Genomic DNA, 18,644 nt, shown 5'->3' with positions numbered 1-18,644 from the left:
GCCATGCAAAAATGGCTTTCTCCACATGGTTTAGGCGTTTTTAAGTAACCTAGCTACCTAACAAAAGCCTAACGCAGTAGGTATCACAGATATATCCAGCATTAGGCTAAATTTCTAATTAAACAGCAGTCCTCAATTTTCAATGGAGACTGTGGTCTGGGACAATTTAGCACTCTCCAAAAGGCCTAGCTTTTTGGAGCTCTACTCAGATGGCATCAGCCGTTCTACCCTGTGGGGAGAGCATTGTGGTAGAAGGATATTTGAATCCCTCACCGCAACCTTCTTCTCTCCCCTCCGCTTACTATAGTAAAATGGCTTTGCGCCTACTTCTACCCAATACATTAACACATGCAAATAAATAGGGAAAGCTCTAGATTATCTCTGTCATTTAGATTACCTTTATTTCTTTATTTTCATGTGTTAAAGTATACTCCAGATGTAAAATTAATTTTACTAGTAGATAGCAACAGAGGAGAGACAAGTAGTGGGCAAATACTAAAAAAAATAAATGTTTATTTATTAAAAGCTTGTAGGCAAGAGGGACAGGTGTGAAAAAAAGACGCCTAGGGGAGGGGTGTATGTGAGAGATAAGCCGGTGGGCAGCTGGGCATGTGAGTAGAGCTGGTGTTATGCGGGCAGCATGTGTGACAAGTTGCTGATGGTCAAGGCGGTAGCATAAGTGAGAATAGCTATGTGGGCATGTGTGAGAAAAGATGGTGGGCAACGGGGGACATGACAATGTGTAACAGGTGAGTGATGTCAAGTCTTTGTTTTGCTTTGTTCTGGAATCTAACATCTGGAGCCTCCCGTCTAGATATCCTGCGTTTGCTCCTGAGCAGCAGTGAAGCCTGAACAGCATTCTGTATCTGGACATCAGTGCATCTGAGCTGCAACCATACCAGCCAGCAGGAGGTAAGAGTTATTATTTTTATTGGGGGAAGGAGGGGTGGTGGGCTGAAGCTTTGCCTAGGTTGCTGAGAATGCTTGCACCAGCTCTGTGTGTGTGTGTGGTATGCTATTCTTTCCATATGCTTACATACAAACTAGAGAGACACTATATTTAATTATTTCTCTTCAATTGGAGCTTTAAAATTCATATTAAATTAAATTTGAATAAATACTTTGCCTAAGAGTTACCACTGCAGAGAATAGTATTAAAAGATTGCTAAACGTAACATTCACATTTTTTTTAATAAAAAAAGAACAATTAATAAATGCAGAAGAGTTTCTAGTCTGAGCAGAGAAGAAAGGATGTGGCTATGATTGTGAATGACGCACAACAAACCACCGGTGTGTAAGCATTCTGAAGGACACAACATAAAGCCATCACAGCCACAAATAGCTGATAACAAAGAACAATAGCTTTCAGCCAAGTACATGTCAGGGGAACACACATATCTTAAGTTGTGTCATGGTATGGCATTTCATACACACCTGTGCGTGTTATTAGTGTTACAAGAACCTTTTCATATAAGAACAACTTGAATTTTAAGCCTTTAATATAATTTTCTATCGACACTGGGCAAGTTGATTAAATAAACAGGAATTACTGTGTTATAAGCAAGAACATGGGAGAGTTAAAGCCTTATGTTGTTTATTATTGCTAGAACAGGCTTGTTTGTTGACTGTATTTATAACAAATATTCATACATTCTTTATCAAAGTGTTTTAATATTTAACAAATATTTGTATTTGGAAAGGATCATGCAACAATTTTACATGGCATTATGCTCAGTTATTTCAAAAGAAAAAAAATATTTTATTATTAAGAGGCGAACTCAAGTGGGGGAACAAAGCACAGTAAAGTAAGCTTCCTGCGAGAGTATATGATACTCATGGGAACTATTCTACTTAAACTATCTGTAAAATGTAAGCTGATCTTCAGGTTGGATTAATACCAGAAACACTACTAGAATAGCATTTGATTCTCAAACTCCTGCACTTGATTTCCATGCTTCAAGATCATTTTATTGTGCAGAACCGTTTTCCTGGCAGGAATTGCAAACAAGCTAGTCTTATTCAGCAGGATAGACTTTGCAATTGCATATACATGACAACTTTCTGAGTCCAGACGTGTTTTCACATTAATAGAAGTAATTTATTTCCATACTGTCCCTGGGGAGCAACCCTAACTACTTCCATTGTTTCTGTAAGGCTGGTAGAAATAATTAAAGTGATAGAGAAGCTTTGTTTAGAGTCGCATTACTATATTCTCAATCAGGCAATCAAGTTATCTACTAAAAGGTGTAAATGTGCACTTCAAAACATTGCAACAAATGGGAAAATTGGGTCCACCATGAAAACAATAGAGCGAAAACATAATTGCTGTCATTTTAATGTGTTTTTAGTGCTGAATTGCACATTTTAGCAATATTAGCAAATGACCCCCATCAATTATATTTGCATGTAGTCGGTTGTAATTCACGGTGTTTGACTCAATTGAAACGACGGGCTTTCATCAGTTTTTAACCGATTTTTTCCTGTGTGTCTATGGTGACCTTTGTTGCCCTTAAAGAAAAATGTTACCTCTCTAGAGGGATTAAGCAATATGTAAGTACAGGACATAGTAGTTTCATCAAAGTCCAGGTCATTTGTCTTGTTCCAAATGAGATAGCTACATGTCATGGAAGTACACCAAGCTCCAGCTTCCCATTATGAATTTTCCTACCATTTAGACTGCTTTAAATCAACTTCCTTAAAACTGGTGTTATTCACAACCTGCAAAGTCTCAAACTTAACTGCTTAGCTTCTTAATACAAGCCCCTGTGGATTGCTGGCTGCATACTATACTTATCTTCTTCACAGCAGCAACATTTCTACAAGGACATGTGCTACAACATTGCTGCTGAATGACCTTTTTATATTTTATGGCCATTTTATTCATTGCTTTTCTATTTCAGCAATCTCTTGAAGGTTAACAGTAATTAACAAATGCTAAGCTTTACTGCGTACACCCCTGCTGCTTGTCTTATAAATATTAGTTGGGCAATTTACTGAATTCGGTTATTCATTCTTTTTCATTCATTTAGGCTAAGTATACATTACTCTGACAACATGTCATCACACTTATAGAGCTTGTGTTATTGCATGAAATTGCATGATACAGAGGGTGACTTCACTATCGTTATGTTGTATGCCCACCATTTCTGCTGTTTTATGTAACTTCTCTACAACATACATCCCGATAAATATCAGGTTGATAAAATAGGTCATCATGTCTGCCTAGCTTTGCAATTAACCCTTGTGATCATGAATGTTTCTCTGAGACACACATGTCATGCTAGAATGACAGCATCAAGCTGCACAGACTCCCAAGAGGTTCCTCTGGAGACCCCTTGTCCTTGCAGTCCTTCACTTCCCCCCATAGTAACGTAAAACATGAAATCATTAATGAATGGTGAGTCCTCTTCATTTAGAGATCACAATGCCCAACCAATCACATACCAAACCCTTGATAACTAATCATGTCATAGAATATATCACTTGTTTGTCTGTTTTTTATGATATTTCGGGTTTACACAAAATAAATGATTTTTGTACTAGTAAAGTGAATTTTTTATAGTGTTTATTCTGTTTTGAACAGATATGACTTTCCTTTGCTACTATATTAGAACAAATATTTATTTCTATTTAATGGACACTAGTTATGGAAAATACAGAAACACTTTCATGTTTACTTTAACAGAATTAGCACATTCTCTTTATTATACACCAACATTAAATTCATTTAGATGTCCTGAATAATAGGATTAGAAATTATTTTTGTTTTTATTTTTTAACTAGAGGACTTATGGAGTCACCTAAGATCCATATAGGTCATACTTGCCTACTTTTGGGCACTGAAGTCCAGAAGATCCTGGACAGGGGGCGTGACTAGAGGGTGGGAGGGGGCGGGGTGTCAATCACATCATTTTGGCCCCGCTCCCAGCATCGAAAATGTTGTTTTGATGCGGGGGGGGGCAGGGCCAAAGTGACGCGATTCACTGCGAATCACATTATTTTGGCCAGGTATTTGCTGGATGCAGGAGACTTGCCTGCTCTCCCAGGAGTCCGGGAGACTGACCCGGATTTCGGGAGTCTCCCGGACATTCCGGGAGAGTTGGCAAGTATGATATTTGTCACCCCCATATACCTGCTCTGTCACTGCAAAATAAATCTATTAGCAACATGCATGTCAGTTACTAGTACATGTACTTTAAATGCAGCAATATGAGCTGCCTTGCATAACATATCTAATGTATCTGCATCTCTGAGAGGCATTTCATCCAGTAGAGGACTATTCTATGATATTAAATGATGACATCACATGATTTTCCAATATCATGTGGCGCTGTTTAGTGCCTGCACATTAGTTGCCCACAACAATCTTTTTTTAGTTGTTTCTGGAAGCTTATATGCCCCAGCCCATATATAAATAGGCACCAACTTAATATGTCTGGGAAATAAATATAATCCTTTACTAGTTGGAAAAATATTGCAAAGGGCCTTTCTATATTAAAAACTACATTGAATATATAAACAGCTAAATTATATTTCATACCTTTTAACATTAAGGCTGTATTACCACCTATGGAAAATATATTAATAACATCCTCCTGCTCAGCTAAAAACCAGTATGAGCAGAAGAACCAATCACAAGTTCCAATCAAGAGACTGCGACTGGTGATTGGTCCCTTCTCTGACACCCCTGCCCACTGTCATTTCAAGTTGACAAACTAAATTAATTTGCCAGCACCAACAGAGCCCTGGTAAAAACAAATGACTCCATGTAGCATACTGCAGCGTTCCACCTAGGGGGAGGTGTATATTAGCATTAGCAAAATCTTTTCCACAGGTGGCAGTGCAAATTTATTTTAATTAAAACAACTGTGCAGCATACAAGTAAATACAAGTGGCAATATACAAATGATTTAACACCGGGTTACACAAGATGACTTAGATTCTTGTGCCACGAACTAAGTGAAAAACATTAACAATATAAGGATGAAATAAAAATTGTTATTCAAGAGAGTCAACTTACAATCTGAAATATGTATGTGCCCTGTAATCTCACCGACTGCTTGTGGTGCCAGGCACTTGTGGCTTGTATTATCTGTTTATAACTAAAAAACATTTATTCTTTCTTTCACTGTTTATCAAACAAACCATATGTTTGTACACGGAGGTTCACAAATTCAGCACTCTCATACATTTTAAAAGATAACAATTTCGCCCATTTTTTAACCATCCCTGAATTCGTTTTATTTAAAAAAAAAAAAAAAAAAAAAAAAAAAGCTGAGCTTGCATTTCATGCAGATAAACCCTGTGGATAAGGAAAATGGGGATTAAAGAAATTGAAAATACAATAATCCACAGAATAGTCTATAACTGTTATGTGCCACGTGACCAAGCCTGGTATTTATTTTTAACCCGACCATATTTATATTCACTGTATGTTAGCGATAATGGAAAACCTAGAAGCATGTGGAATTGTGAAGCTTCTGTATTTGGTTCATTTAATAAGTTAGAGCAAATGTATAAATTCATGAAGAGTATGTGTAATTAAACTGCTTCAATAATGGCAACGAGTTCAGTAATTGATACAGCCATTAGCTCGCTCTAACCTAAACCACTCCTGGGTCACTTACTAAAAACACCTTTAATAAAAATGGGGCTCTATAATGCTCTTGACACCAAATACAGCACACACATTTCATCTACTCATTAAAATAAAAGCTTACGTTCCAAGAACTTTGAGATCATAGCAGTTGAATATACTTAACCACGGTATCAGCTATTTTTTTGTGTAAATACTATGCGACAATAGCTAAGATCCTACAACCAGGGACCTAAATATCATGAGTCAAGGGGCATGGTGGCTATAGGGCCCAGAGGAGAGGAGAGCGTGACAATGCCAGTTGGCCCCACCTCCAAGGTCCCCATGTACCCTGACAACCCCGCTCCCTTCAGTTACCCCAATTCTGCTCTCAAAAGAGCAGAGGGGAGGCCTCTTCTGATAATGAGCCAATCACATATGTGCCCCTGACCGCTCTTGCTCAGAAAAGGCTCCACTATGTTCTATTGAGAGCAGAAAGAGAAGCCCTGGAGGCTAGAATGACATTGCCTGATCCCTACTCAGATTTTGCCCAATGACTTAAATTCTACCATTTAGTTCCTAGGCTTTACATATTTAATTAGCAGGTCCTCTATATTAGTAGTGCACATTCCAGAGGGTACTGTTAAATAGCCAGGCTTGGAAAGATCCTGATAGAAAATACTCCAAGTTAGAGGTTATAGCACAGTTTTCTTTATCAAGAATTTTCTATTATTTTTTTCCGTTTTCTTCTATTGTTTAAAACACTGCAGGCTTTGAAATTCATGGTAGAAACAAATGGAAAAGGAGAATGGTAAAATAAAAGTACGTATGAAGTAAAAGATAAAATGTCTCCAGAAAAAAAAGAATATTAAAAAAAAACAATAATTCTCCAAATACTCTATTACTATTGGACCAAGCACACCATACTATAATATAACATCTATCTTACTTACTGATGGAATACTACTTATGAATGATAAATAAGGATAGAATATAAACCAGGTTTCAGATACTTAATAAAATGGTCATTAACTGAGTTGGATCACTACACTTCCCAATATCGAATGGCAAGAAACCTATAATAAAGATAAGTGAGTTTAATATTGATAATTGCTTTTGCCAGCTTGGGTTATGAAACTGGAGACGTCATATATAATTACGATTTAAAGAGTGGCTAGTCAATGGTCCACAGAACAGTGTAAATTATCCGACTGAATGTTCATGTGCCAATTAGCTAGGCACCGTGCATGCAGTATTGCATTGGCTATAGGTGCAATTCTACTGTAACATGTCATAATTAGAGGCAAGATGCATCAATATAAAGACTGCTTTTATACAGTAAATACATTGCCTATTACTAAAGATAAATTGCGATGTGTAAATATAATGCATCTCTAAGGTGTTTCTAAAGCTTCCTAAGTTCTATTTACTTTGGCTATATTGATTTATGCATACACTTAGATGACCTAGAGGTAGGATTTCTTGAACCGCAGCCATTTCTTTTCACAAAACTGAATTACTATATGCATCAGTAATTTTATGCCGAGTTCCAGGAACAAATGTGATCTTGGATCAAAAACTATCCTAAGAAATATCAGCAAAGCATCCTTTGCAAAGACTTGTACACCAGTAAGCTCATTTATTACACATGTCAAACAGCAGATCAAGCATCAAGGTTATGACTCTGATATCATCACTTGCTATTCATGCCTTCACGTTGCAATATACCACGTTAACAAGGCTTACGTCTCTTCTGAGTAATTCTCCATGTTCTATAACTATTTTTAATGCTTTCCATTTTTAGTATATTTACTATTACTGGTGTCGTGTCATGCTTCTGAGTGGGCCTCATTAATACATTAGTATGGACAGGGCTAAGATGACATTGTGGGGCTCCGTATCAATTTGCAGGACATGTGGAAAAATCTACAACGGTGTCAAGTCAAAACCAGTTTGCACAACGTACTAAGTGTAAGTGTTTCCTATGTTATTAGAATTTAACAAAATCAGTGATCTTTTAGAAATTGAGTAGGGGTTATCGGTAGATTTAAGCTTGGACTAGGGCTCAACCTAAATTCAATGAAATGTTAACACTTGGGGATAGGTTCAGATTTAGGGCGTAGCTACTGTAAAGGCAATATATGGGGCATATTTAATTGCGCACTATTACTGTTATTACGGTAATAGTGCGCGTAATTACCGTTATTACGGTACCTTTAACGCAGGCTTTCTGCTCGCAGCTTAGGGAGCTGCAAGATGAAATCCGGGTTAGAATTATCGTAATAACAGTAATACTTTTAACGCAGCGTTACTTTTGTGCGTAACGTGGCTAATTGAATATGCCCCTAAGAGTTAAACTTAAGTGTTATTTTATATTTGGCTTGGTATTTATTTTTATTTGACCCAGGAGATAGTAAGAAGACTTTCATCAAATAACTGCAAAGAGGAGACTCGCCTGTTTAAAACAAGGGGTCCATTGTCATACATAACAACAGTGGCAATGGAATATGTTGTAGAAAACAAACTATCATGATTTGATGATCGCAGATATGATGACTCTGAATTTACATCAAAATTATGAATTAGTAAAGCCCGACATATGTTTATTTACAATTATACTATAATGTCCCCTTAAATAAATCTCTAGCAAATGTAACATAAATGAATAAGCTTAACCAATGATGTATACATTACTATGATGTGATGTTAATTATCCTTTATGAAATAAGATAGTAGCCAAAAACCAATGAATATACTAATGCATATATATGTAAATTAAACTACAAGGTTGAATGAGAGGAAGAAAAAAATAAGAATTCCTTAAATCTGTAGTAAAATGCGTTGTGCGTGGCTATGCTTTAACTTCAATCCCTCTTATTATATTCAATCAATATTTATAAATAAGCATGACAGTGCATCTCCTAACAGTTCTGAGTTTCAGGGGAATGGCGAAGAGTGGTTGGTTGGCTGGGTTTATCGGGGATTTGCATTGTACAAACCAGTGCCAAATTGACCAAATTTTTGATTTACAAATGTTGGGAGCTGTGTAACGGCACCAACCAGAGAAGGGTATATTATTTACATCTCATTTTTTTTGTGCAGCAATTTCAGGCATGTTTTTCAAGGCAAGAACAACTTAGTGTGCTTACTGTTCTAGTTAGTGGTCTACCGATGCTCAAAAATAGTCTTCACTCTTTGTTTGCTTGTTTTAGAAACTTCATAAGTGTGTATATTACTGAATCAGTCAGGATGAAGCACACATAAAAAGGTAATTGTGGTGGTGGTATTAATCGTCTACACTATTTTACTTTAGCTTTAAGCAAATAGAAGTATCTTAGGCAAACATCATATATAAACTATGTTGAATATTCATTTTTCAGTGATTTAGAAAATGCATTCCCTCATAATATGTAAACAAGACAAAGAAAGTCTGTCCCCCCTACTGTACCAACAGTCGCACCATTTGGCCCTGCCCCCTAATCTGCCATCATATTTCTTGGCCTATTGCAGTAAGGGGGCGGGCCCACAATGACATGCAAAACATCTCACTAAGCCCTGCCGCCCCGCCACTTAACTATGTGGCCGGGAACCGGGAGGTTGCCCTGCTCTCCTGGGACTCCGGAATGACTACCAGAAATTGGGGAGTCTTCTGGGAGAGTGGAAACTATGAGATATGGTTGTATTTTAGTTAGCTATAGTTGTAAGTAGGACACAAGTGTAAATATGCCTATAGTAAAGATGTAACTTGTTGTTCTCCAGCAGTTGTGGATTGTTCTAACAGTTATATAGGGACTGAAGAGCCATAGTTTACCTAATTAAAAGTATACGTGGGAGCTCCCATTACTATTCAGACTAATTACGTAACAGAGGAACCATGGATGCACCACTGCCATCCCCATGTTGTAATGGGGCTATGGGCACAGCCTGGTGCAAATGTATATTTGAATAAGTCCAATACTTTATTTGAGGATAAAAGCTCAACATTGCTATTTTTCTACAAAATTTGTTTTAATTATATTGCATTATGGATATCCCATTTTATATTAAATTTCAAAAGATTTTGAGTTATACAAAATGAGTAACAATGACAATTTAGGGGTTGATTTATTAAAGGGCACATAAGTTATACTTTATGTAAGTCCATCGCCCAATCAGGTTACAAGAAAATGTAAAAATCACTTATTTGTCCTATTTTCAACTAACCCGATTAGGCAGTTTATATGAACACAGATCCACAAACATGGATTAACTTACATCTTAAGAAAATCATCCTCTTATTCACTGTGTAATATGTCTTAGAATGTATGTTGTATTAAGTTTACGTGTTATGTGTTCTATAATTAGTCCTGATACTACTGGTTGTATCACTAATACTACTATTACTAATAATGCTGAGCAATAATAACAGTAATACCATCAATATCATTTTAAAGACAGTACATTAAATGTGATCTGTTGTGATCACATTTGACGGTGTGAACCAGTATGGAAGAAAGTGAACACATTAACAAAAGAAAAAATAACAAAGTGATTTAAAGGTTATATATATATATATATATATATATATATATATATTTATATATATATATATATATATATATATATATATATATATATTATAACCATCTGCACCAATGGTATTGGAACTATATACTGTAATAAGAAAGAAAACATTTATTACTTACAATGTGCAGCTCTAGGTAGTCCCCCAATCCTGTAGAGCTGTCCACTCGAACCAATATTGCTTCTTTTTGTACTGTGCTAAACCCTATAGCCAGTCTGTCAGCTCGCGTGCTGGGCCGATCGTTGGGGGGCCAAGTGTATGTTATTTGTCCTCCTCCTTTACTAAAAATATAGGTTGTTCCAGCTGTCAAAGAAAATAAAAGAGGAATATATATTTGATTACATAACAATACGGATACATCGTCAAAATAAAGACACGCATGATAAAATATTATGCCCAAAGATATTATTAAACACAACAGCAAATATAAAAATAGAATACTGTAGTAATGAAATTCTGCATTCAATGCAACATCTACTGTAACTTTAATGTTCATAAATAGGATAATGTACTGCTGTAAGTTATAAGTATACTATAAGTTGCTGAGGATCTCTGAGGTGACTTCTAATACCCAAAATTATTTACAGTAATGCTTTATTCCTCATAATACACAAGTTTTTCTAATGAACGCTGAAGCAATGACATAAAAATGTACCATTTATGCACAAATTATTTACAGTAGTTTATAAAAAAAAAACCTAAATCACTTGTGTATTATAATCTCATTAGTGCTACTGAATAACGATAGTCTTAATAATAATCTTACATGCATTTGCCAAAAATGATACAATGTTTTAAAGCATTTCATTGTCCAGATAGTTACAATTCAATGAAAAACTAGGATAGTAATGTAGCACACATACACACGGGAACACTATTATCATGTGTAGAAGCATCATCATCATCATTTATTTATATAGCGCCAGCAAATTCCGTAGCGCTTTACAATTGGGAACATTGATAAGACAATACTGGATAAAACATACAGAGAGGTAAGAGAACCCTGCTCGCAAGCTTACAATCTATAGGACAATGGGAGTTAGAAACACAAGGGCATGTGCTACATCATATTGCAAAATGGACCAGCTAGAATGCAAAGGTAAAAGTACTGAGTGGGATGTGTGTGTTGCAATGCTGGTCAGAGGGTTGATGTCTTGCATTAGCAGTGTAGAGGATGGTAATAGGGTAATCTAGGGAAATTAAGATGGTGTTTGAGGAATATCATAACCTTGTCTGAAGAGGTGCGTTTTCAGTGAACGCTTGAAAGTTTGAAGATTAGAGGAAAGTCTTATTGTGCGTGGGAGGGAATTCCACATAGTGGGAGCAGCCCGAAAAAAATACTGTAACCGAGAATGGGAGGATGTGATGAGAGTGGAAGAGAGACGTAGATCTTGTGCAGAACGGAGGTGTCGAGTAGGGAGATATTTTGAGACAAGTGAGGAAATGTATGTGTGTGCAATTTTGTTGATGGCCTTGAAGCACCAACATATTCAACAGTGCTGTCAGCCAGGCCTCCTTGTTGTAGTGGAGCTTACAATTTAATTTTCTTACCGCAAAAACACAGACGCACATAGTTGGGCAATTCAAGTCAGAAGCAAATTAATCTGCCCGTGTTTCTGTGGACTGTATGCGAGATTATATCTAACAACACCAACATAGGGAGATTATTATTATTATTATTATTATTATTATTATTATAGTAGCTTTGTAAGGTGCCACAGTGCTCCGCAGCACCGTACAGTGGGGGAAACAGGACATACATAAAAAAGGGATATACAAGGAAGGCAAAATAAATGCATACATGAAAACAAAGAGTATGCAAATTCTGGCAGTCACCACTTCTATAAACTCTGTGCACAGCACCCTGGTTGAAATGAAATCAATTTGCCAAGCCAAAGCAATACTAACTCTTGTGCCACCACGTCACCCATAATAAAATTTTTAGATTATACCCCTGTACCCATGGTAGTTCCGCCACTGACTAGATCGCATATACACACATATTCCTGGTATTTACTAAGGATGAGCACTGTTCGGGAACTTCCGGGCGCCAAACGGAGCCAAACCGAGGCTATGACATTCAAGTCTCGCGTCGGATCTCGCGAGACTCGGATGTCATAAATACTCACCTTGCGGGCGCCATCTTCATTCTGGCTGTGATCACTCGTGAGGGAGGTTGTAGTTAGGGAGCTCCTGATCAGTTTAGTGCTTTGTCCAGTGCTCTGTCCCTGCTGAGTCAAGTGGTGCTTTGTCCAGTGCTCTGTCCTGCTGAGTCCAGTGGTGCTTTTGTCCTGTGCTCTGTCCTGCTGAATCCAGTGGTGCTGTGTCCTGTGCTCTGTCCTGCTGAATCCAGTGGTGCTGCCTGTGTCCTGTGCTCTGTTCTGCTAAGGGCATTGTTATTTCAAAATTATTCAAAAGTTATAAAAAATATAAAAAACCTATACAAAAATGATTTAAAAAAAATATAAAAAAATTATACAAAAATAATTGAAAAAAAAATGTCAAAAAATTAGTTAAAAGATACTAGGTACTGATATTTCAAAGTCAAACTACGTTCATTGTTGCTGCTGTACAAAAAAATAATAGGTACTGCTATTTAAAAGTCAAACTACGTTCTCTGTTGCTGCTGTACCCAAAAATATTAGGTACTGCTATTTAAAAGTCAAACTACGTTCTCTGTTGCTGCTGTACCCAAAAATACTAGGTACTGCTATTCAAAAGTGAAACTACGTTCACTGTTGCTGCTGTACCAAAAAAAACTAGGTACTGCTATTTAAAAGTCAAACTACATTCTCTGTTGCTGCTGTACCCAAAAATACTAGGTACTGCTATTTAAAAGTCAAACTACGTTCTCTGTTGCTGCTGTACCCAAAAATACTAGATACTGCTATTTAAAAGTCAAACTACGTTCTCTGTTGCTGCTGTACCCAAAAATACTAGGTACTGCTATTTAAAAGTCAAACTATGTTCTCTGTTGCTGCTGTACCCAAAAATACTAGGTACTGCTATTTAAAAGTCAAACTATGTTCTCTGTTGCTGCTGTACCCAAAAATACTAGGTACTGCTATTCAAAAGTGAAACTACGTTCACTGTTGCTGCTGTACCAAAAAAAACTAGGTACTGCTATTTAAAAGTCAAACTACGTTCTCTGTTGCTGCTGTACCCAAAAATACTAGGTACTGCTATTTAAAAGTCAAACTACGTTCTCTGTTGCTGCTGTACCAAAAAATAATAGGTACTGCTATTTAAAAGTCAAACTACGTTCACTGTTGCTGCTGTACCCAAAAATACTAGGTACTGCTATTTAAAAGTCAAACTACGTTCTCTGTTGCTGCTGTACCCAAAAATACTAGGTACTGCTATTTAAAAGTCAAACTACGTTCTCTGTTGCTGCTGTACCAAAAAATAATAGGTACTGCTATTTAAAAGTCAAACTACGTTCACTGTTGCTGCTGTACCCAAAAATACTAGGTACTGCTATTTCAAAGTCAAGCTATGTTCACTGTTGGTGCTGTACCCAAAAATAACTGCGGCCTTAACAGCTATGTTGGTGTTAGACGTGCATCCGGTGTCCGCCATCTGTGCAGTGGAATTCAGACCAGTTGGAGGAGGTATTGTGGCCCCGGTACCAAATTGGGTACCAGGGCCACTCCACTACGCAGTCCAGATAGATGCGTATCAGATATTAAAATATGTTGACTGTTGCTGCCAAATCAAAAATTAATGAAAATGACCTGTCATCGTCGAAAACAAGAGGTAGTGACGCGCTGGAACTATACCCTCTATATGCTGCAGAGGATGTAGGAGCAGCCATCTGTGCAGTGGAATTCTGACCAGTTGGAGGAGGTATTGTGGCCCTGGTACCAAATTCGGTACCGGGGCCACTCCACTACGCAGTCCAGATAGCTGTGAGGTGTTCAGAATAGACTGGAAATTAGTGGAAATGATTCTTATTGAATGTTATTGAGGTTAATAATAGCGTAGGAGTGAAAAAAAACAAAAAAAATGTGATTTTAGCACCTTTTTATGCTTTTTTAAAAATAAATCAGAACCCAAAATCCTAAATCAGAACCAAAACCTTTCGTCGGGTGTTTTGGCAAAACAAATCAGAACCCAAAACCTCAAGCTAATCAGAACCCAAAACACAAAACACAAAACACTAAAAGTGGCCGGTGCACACCCCTAGTATTTATGTTCAATTTAAAATGTGAGGTTCAGCTTGAAAACAATAATCCAGAAGTGGTTTGACGAAAAACTTTCAGGTCAGTTTCACACCGCTGACTGGAGACGGCTCTGTAGCCATTGTTTTTACATGCAATGCCTTCGTTTCTCTAAAAGCATCATCTCCTGCACTTCTTTCTCTCTTACTTTCAAAGAGCGTTAACCTACATCAACACATCACTTGTCACTCTATTTTGTTTCTTCACTCTCGCCATGACATACAATTAAAGTAAGTTGCCATAGCAATGCATAGAAATATATCCTGTTTGATGCTCCGTGGAGAAAGTGGGAGCCAAGAACCTTGATAACTTCACTTATATCTGTAGCAGTACAAATAGTTACTGGAAAGACGGTCTCGACATTCTGCTGCATTGATTCCATCTATTGCTTTTCTTTCATTGTATTATATTACATACACCCTCTCATTATATTATGTTACATTCTCTATTAAATAGTAACTATGTTACATACACCTTACTTGTTTTAAATAACAGTATTAGACTTTAAAATCTCCACAGCAATTGATTTCTGCTGTTCTACATCCATATTAGCACTTACTAATATCAAAGAATTGTTTTTTACTGAAAACGGTGTCATGTAACAGGATGCAAATCTAAAATGTGCTGTAACCTGAAAAACCAATAAGATATACGCTTTCATTAATCACAAGAGCGATGTTATTATGACAGTTGCTGTAGGTTACAGAGCATTACTGCTATTCACATCATTTTATTGAAATATTTTTACACTTTCGGGGAAATCCTATCTGCATTTATTTGGTGTCCCACATAGGCAGTCTGGCTTGTAAGATTTCTCAGGAAGATAAACTGCCAACTGAATTGTTTTTATTGTTTATAGAGCCAATCATATTAAGCAGTACTGTACAGAGAATATGTATTCATTCACAGCAGTTCCTGTCCCATTGAAGCTTACAGTTCTCTAACACACATACAATCTGGGGTCCTTTTTTCCACAATCAATTAACCTACAAGTCACGGGAAGAACCAGGGCCGGATTAAGGGAATGGAGGCCCCTGGGCTAAGGGGGCCTCCATTCACCCGTGAGGCCCCCCCCATGATCTGAGCCCCCCCCCACCCCCCCGGTGAGCCGCGCCACCCCAAGGCACTTACCTCCTTCTCTTGGCATTGTAGTCCTTCCCCGGCGTGCTATATGCTCTTTACTGAGGAGATCTCGTGAGAGTGAGACTCATGAGATCTCCTCAGTAAGGAGACCACAGCCCACAGGGGAAGGACCTCAGTGAAAGTGCTCAGCAGCATTGATCGCGTCGGGGGCGCCCCCGACCCTGACCGATCAATGCTGCTGAGCACCTTCAAGGGCCCCCTGGATGCCCGAGGCCCCTGGGCTGTAGTCCAGTTAGCCCTAGGATTAATCTGTCCCTGGGAAGAACACACAAACTCCACACAGATGGGGCCCTGGGTGGAATTGAACCCATGACCTCAGTGCTGAGAGGCCTGAGAAAGGGGTATTGTGCCAATCAATAGGAAGCCACAAGAACATTGCTTGTGGCTTCCTATTGGTCAAAGCTGTCACACCCACTAGGCTTCTACCAATGCTACGTGTGCAGCAAGGGGGAGTGGCTGTGCAAACCAATAGGAATCATGAAGCTCCCTGCTGGCAGCTTCTTATTGGTCTGCAAGGCTTGTGCTGCATGGGTATTAACAGAGCAGTTTTGGATTTCTGCCTGGCCTTATAGTGGCAGTACTCTGCTTTACACATTATTTATTTTTATTATTAAATTAGTTATTTTTCATTTATATATTCTATAAATATATAGCTATGAGCTCAATAGGACTGAATTATTTCCATGTATGTATTTTATACAGCTTGGATGCAGAGGCAGTTGGAACCATGAAGATTTATGGTGGTGAAATGGGATTCACAGATATGTGGCCTTAGGGAAAAAAATAGTTTCAAGCTTATCCATAGCTCTTGTTTCAGCATATGTTTATTGTGAGAGAATTGTTTGCATTACAATATCCTATATTGTACAGTCCTGGAGACTATGTTGGCACTACCGGCAATACAGCCCATGAATCTATTATATAGTAAGGGTACTTATTCAATTACTTCTGTTCCAATTTATTATTTTACTTTAAAGGACAATAACATTTGCACTGCACTGCAAGAGATGTTCATTGAAATGTTTTTGCAAAAACAAAACTATCAGGATATGTAATGTATTTTTGGTGTCTTGCTGAATTACATTCTTTAGATTGTAATGTTAGCAGCAATTTTCCATTAAAAGGTGTGTTAGATAAGAACGGCATGACCATTACTAGTCAACTCATACACCGCGAATATCAAAGTAAAGAGGAGACACCGGGCTCAGAGCCAAGTGATCTGAAATGTTGATAAACCCAACGGATCCGTAAGTGTCAGCTCCCTAGATACAAAATGTGACACGGGGGCTTCTGATCAGATTGACCTTGTAGGCAATCTGCCATCACTGGCAATGAGTTTCAGTTAGCGAAACAAAGCCTTTATGTTCTAAAACATGCACACCTTTATGTTTTCATTGAAGGCTATGGAAGGAGATATTTATTTAATGAGATTACATGTTGAAATACACCAATCTCCCGCATGCAGTGGGGGCAGCTGAACAAGTATTCAGCGGAAGCAAGCGGCACAGCAGTTCCTATATATTATAATGCAGAATACTGCTCAGTGGAGACAACATACATGGATGGATGTAAAAAGACTAGGTACAGCTGCCAATAACAAAATATTGAAATAGATGCATCAGTTGAAATTAAGAAGAACTTTGCCCATGGCTGCACAAAGGTCTAATTAAGTACATGATACATACACTCTCCTATGTAAATAAAGTTTCATTATCTACAAAGGACTACAACAATGCTGTACTGTAGACAGGCAATGACTGCTGCTCATGAAAGAACTTAATTGTTTACGCTTTATAAGCCATTTGTTTGTGAATGGATCTTTGTTTCAGCTAAACCTTTATTGAGTTTGTGTTATATAAAAGAAGTATATAACACAAAGATAAAAACATATTAATGAGTGATTAGTGATGAAGCGATTGTGCCCAGGCTGGCAGTCTATGCTTGGACTGCATAGAGCATTGGAGAATACAATCTATTTCTTAGTTTAGTGTGACGTCACATGCTGATCTCTGCATCTTTGCTAGTCCAGGGATCTTTGAGGATAAGATGGCATTTTTGCTGAAACGCATGAGATCTTCGTATTGTGATATTTATAAGACCTATGCACCTGGCACACAACACCGTCATTAAATGAACAGGTTTATGTACATTTCCTATTGTAATAATCTACATGGGATGTTGAGGAGGCCAATCTTGAAGGTGTAGGAGAGCTGCTGTGGAAAGCGGTGGAGGCAGCCACCTTTTATGTAGATAACACCAACATATTTTGCAGCTCTGTATCTCGAGGGGATCACGATACACATAAATAACATACAATGTCATGAAACAAAGAGTACACATGGCCCTACCCAAATGACTTTGCAATCTAATATGTGGGAGATACAAAAGGCTGTGAAATTAAGAGATTTGAGCATACTTGCCAAAATGACGCGATTGACAGCGAATCGCGTTGTTGTTGGCAAGGGAATATGCGGGAGACTTGCCTGTTCTCCCTGGAGTCCGGGAGACAAACCTGGATTTCGGGAGTCTCCCAGACATTCCGTGAGAGTTGGCAAGTATGGATTTCAGCAAGCAAGTACATTAGGAGAATTATGCAAACCCAAATATGCAAACAGGCAATTTTTTTTCCACATTTGAATTGTCCCGTATGAGGAAGTAGCAAACCACAATATTGTGGCATTGGTGACAAGACAATTAAAACAAATATGTTGCCTGCAATGGCTTGACAAAGCATGAGATCAAAAAAACCACCACTCTACTGTATAGAACCATACTTCTACTCCGCCGGAAGGTCCAGGAGACTCCCGAATTTCTGGGAGTTGTCTTGAACTCCCTGGAGAGCGGGTCACACTCCCCTATCCCGTCCTGAGAATCACGTCACCCTGACCCCGCCCTCCACACTACGCAATGATGTGAATCGGGGCACTGCGGGTCAGAGGGCGGGGCCATGATGATGATGAGAATCGTGTCATTACACCTCCAGCAAATGCCGCTTGGACCTCCCCCACCCTAAAAAGTAGGCAAATATGTGTATAACACAAAGGGACTGATCAGCAGAGATCTGCATAAAACAAAAGGGTAATCTGACAGTCTTCACGGTGCTGGATGCAGCTTACAGCATGCATGTATTCATTGGTGTTTG

At 38.1% G+C, this 18,644-nt stretch overlaps 1 protein-coding gene across 26 annotated transcripts in view; it reads right to left on the bottom strand.

Moving 5' to 3' along the window:
• NRXN1 (neurexin 1) overlaps window positions 1–18,644 on the bottom strand; it is a 1,083,382-nt gene that overhangs the window by 246,112 nt on the left and 818,626 nt on the right. For all 26 annotated transcript variants that reach the window (XM_075204069.1, XM_075204087.1, XM_075204059.1 and 23 more), the window contains one exon: window positions 10,261–10,442. In XM_075204069.1, coding sequence (XP_075060170.1) covers window positions 10,261–10,442 — 182 coding nt within the window. The remainder of the gene's footprint in view (window positions 1–10,260; window positions 10,443–18,644) is intronic.

This window comes from Mixophyes fleayi, chromosome 3 (genome assembly GCF_038048845.1).
Source record: "Mixophyes fleayi isolate aMixFle1 chromosome 3, aMixFle1.hap1, whole genome shotgun sequence".
Taxonomy (NCBI): domain Eukaryota; kingdom Metazoa; phylum Chordata; class Amphibia; order Anura; family Limnodynastidae; genus Mixophyes; species Mixophyes fleayi.
The sequence above is the reverse complement of the archived record's forward strand: the minus strand, read 5'-3'. Positions and strand labels throughout refer to the sequence as shown.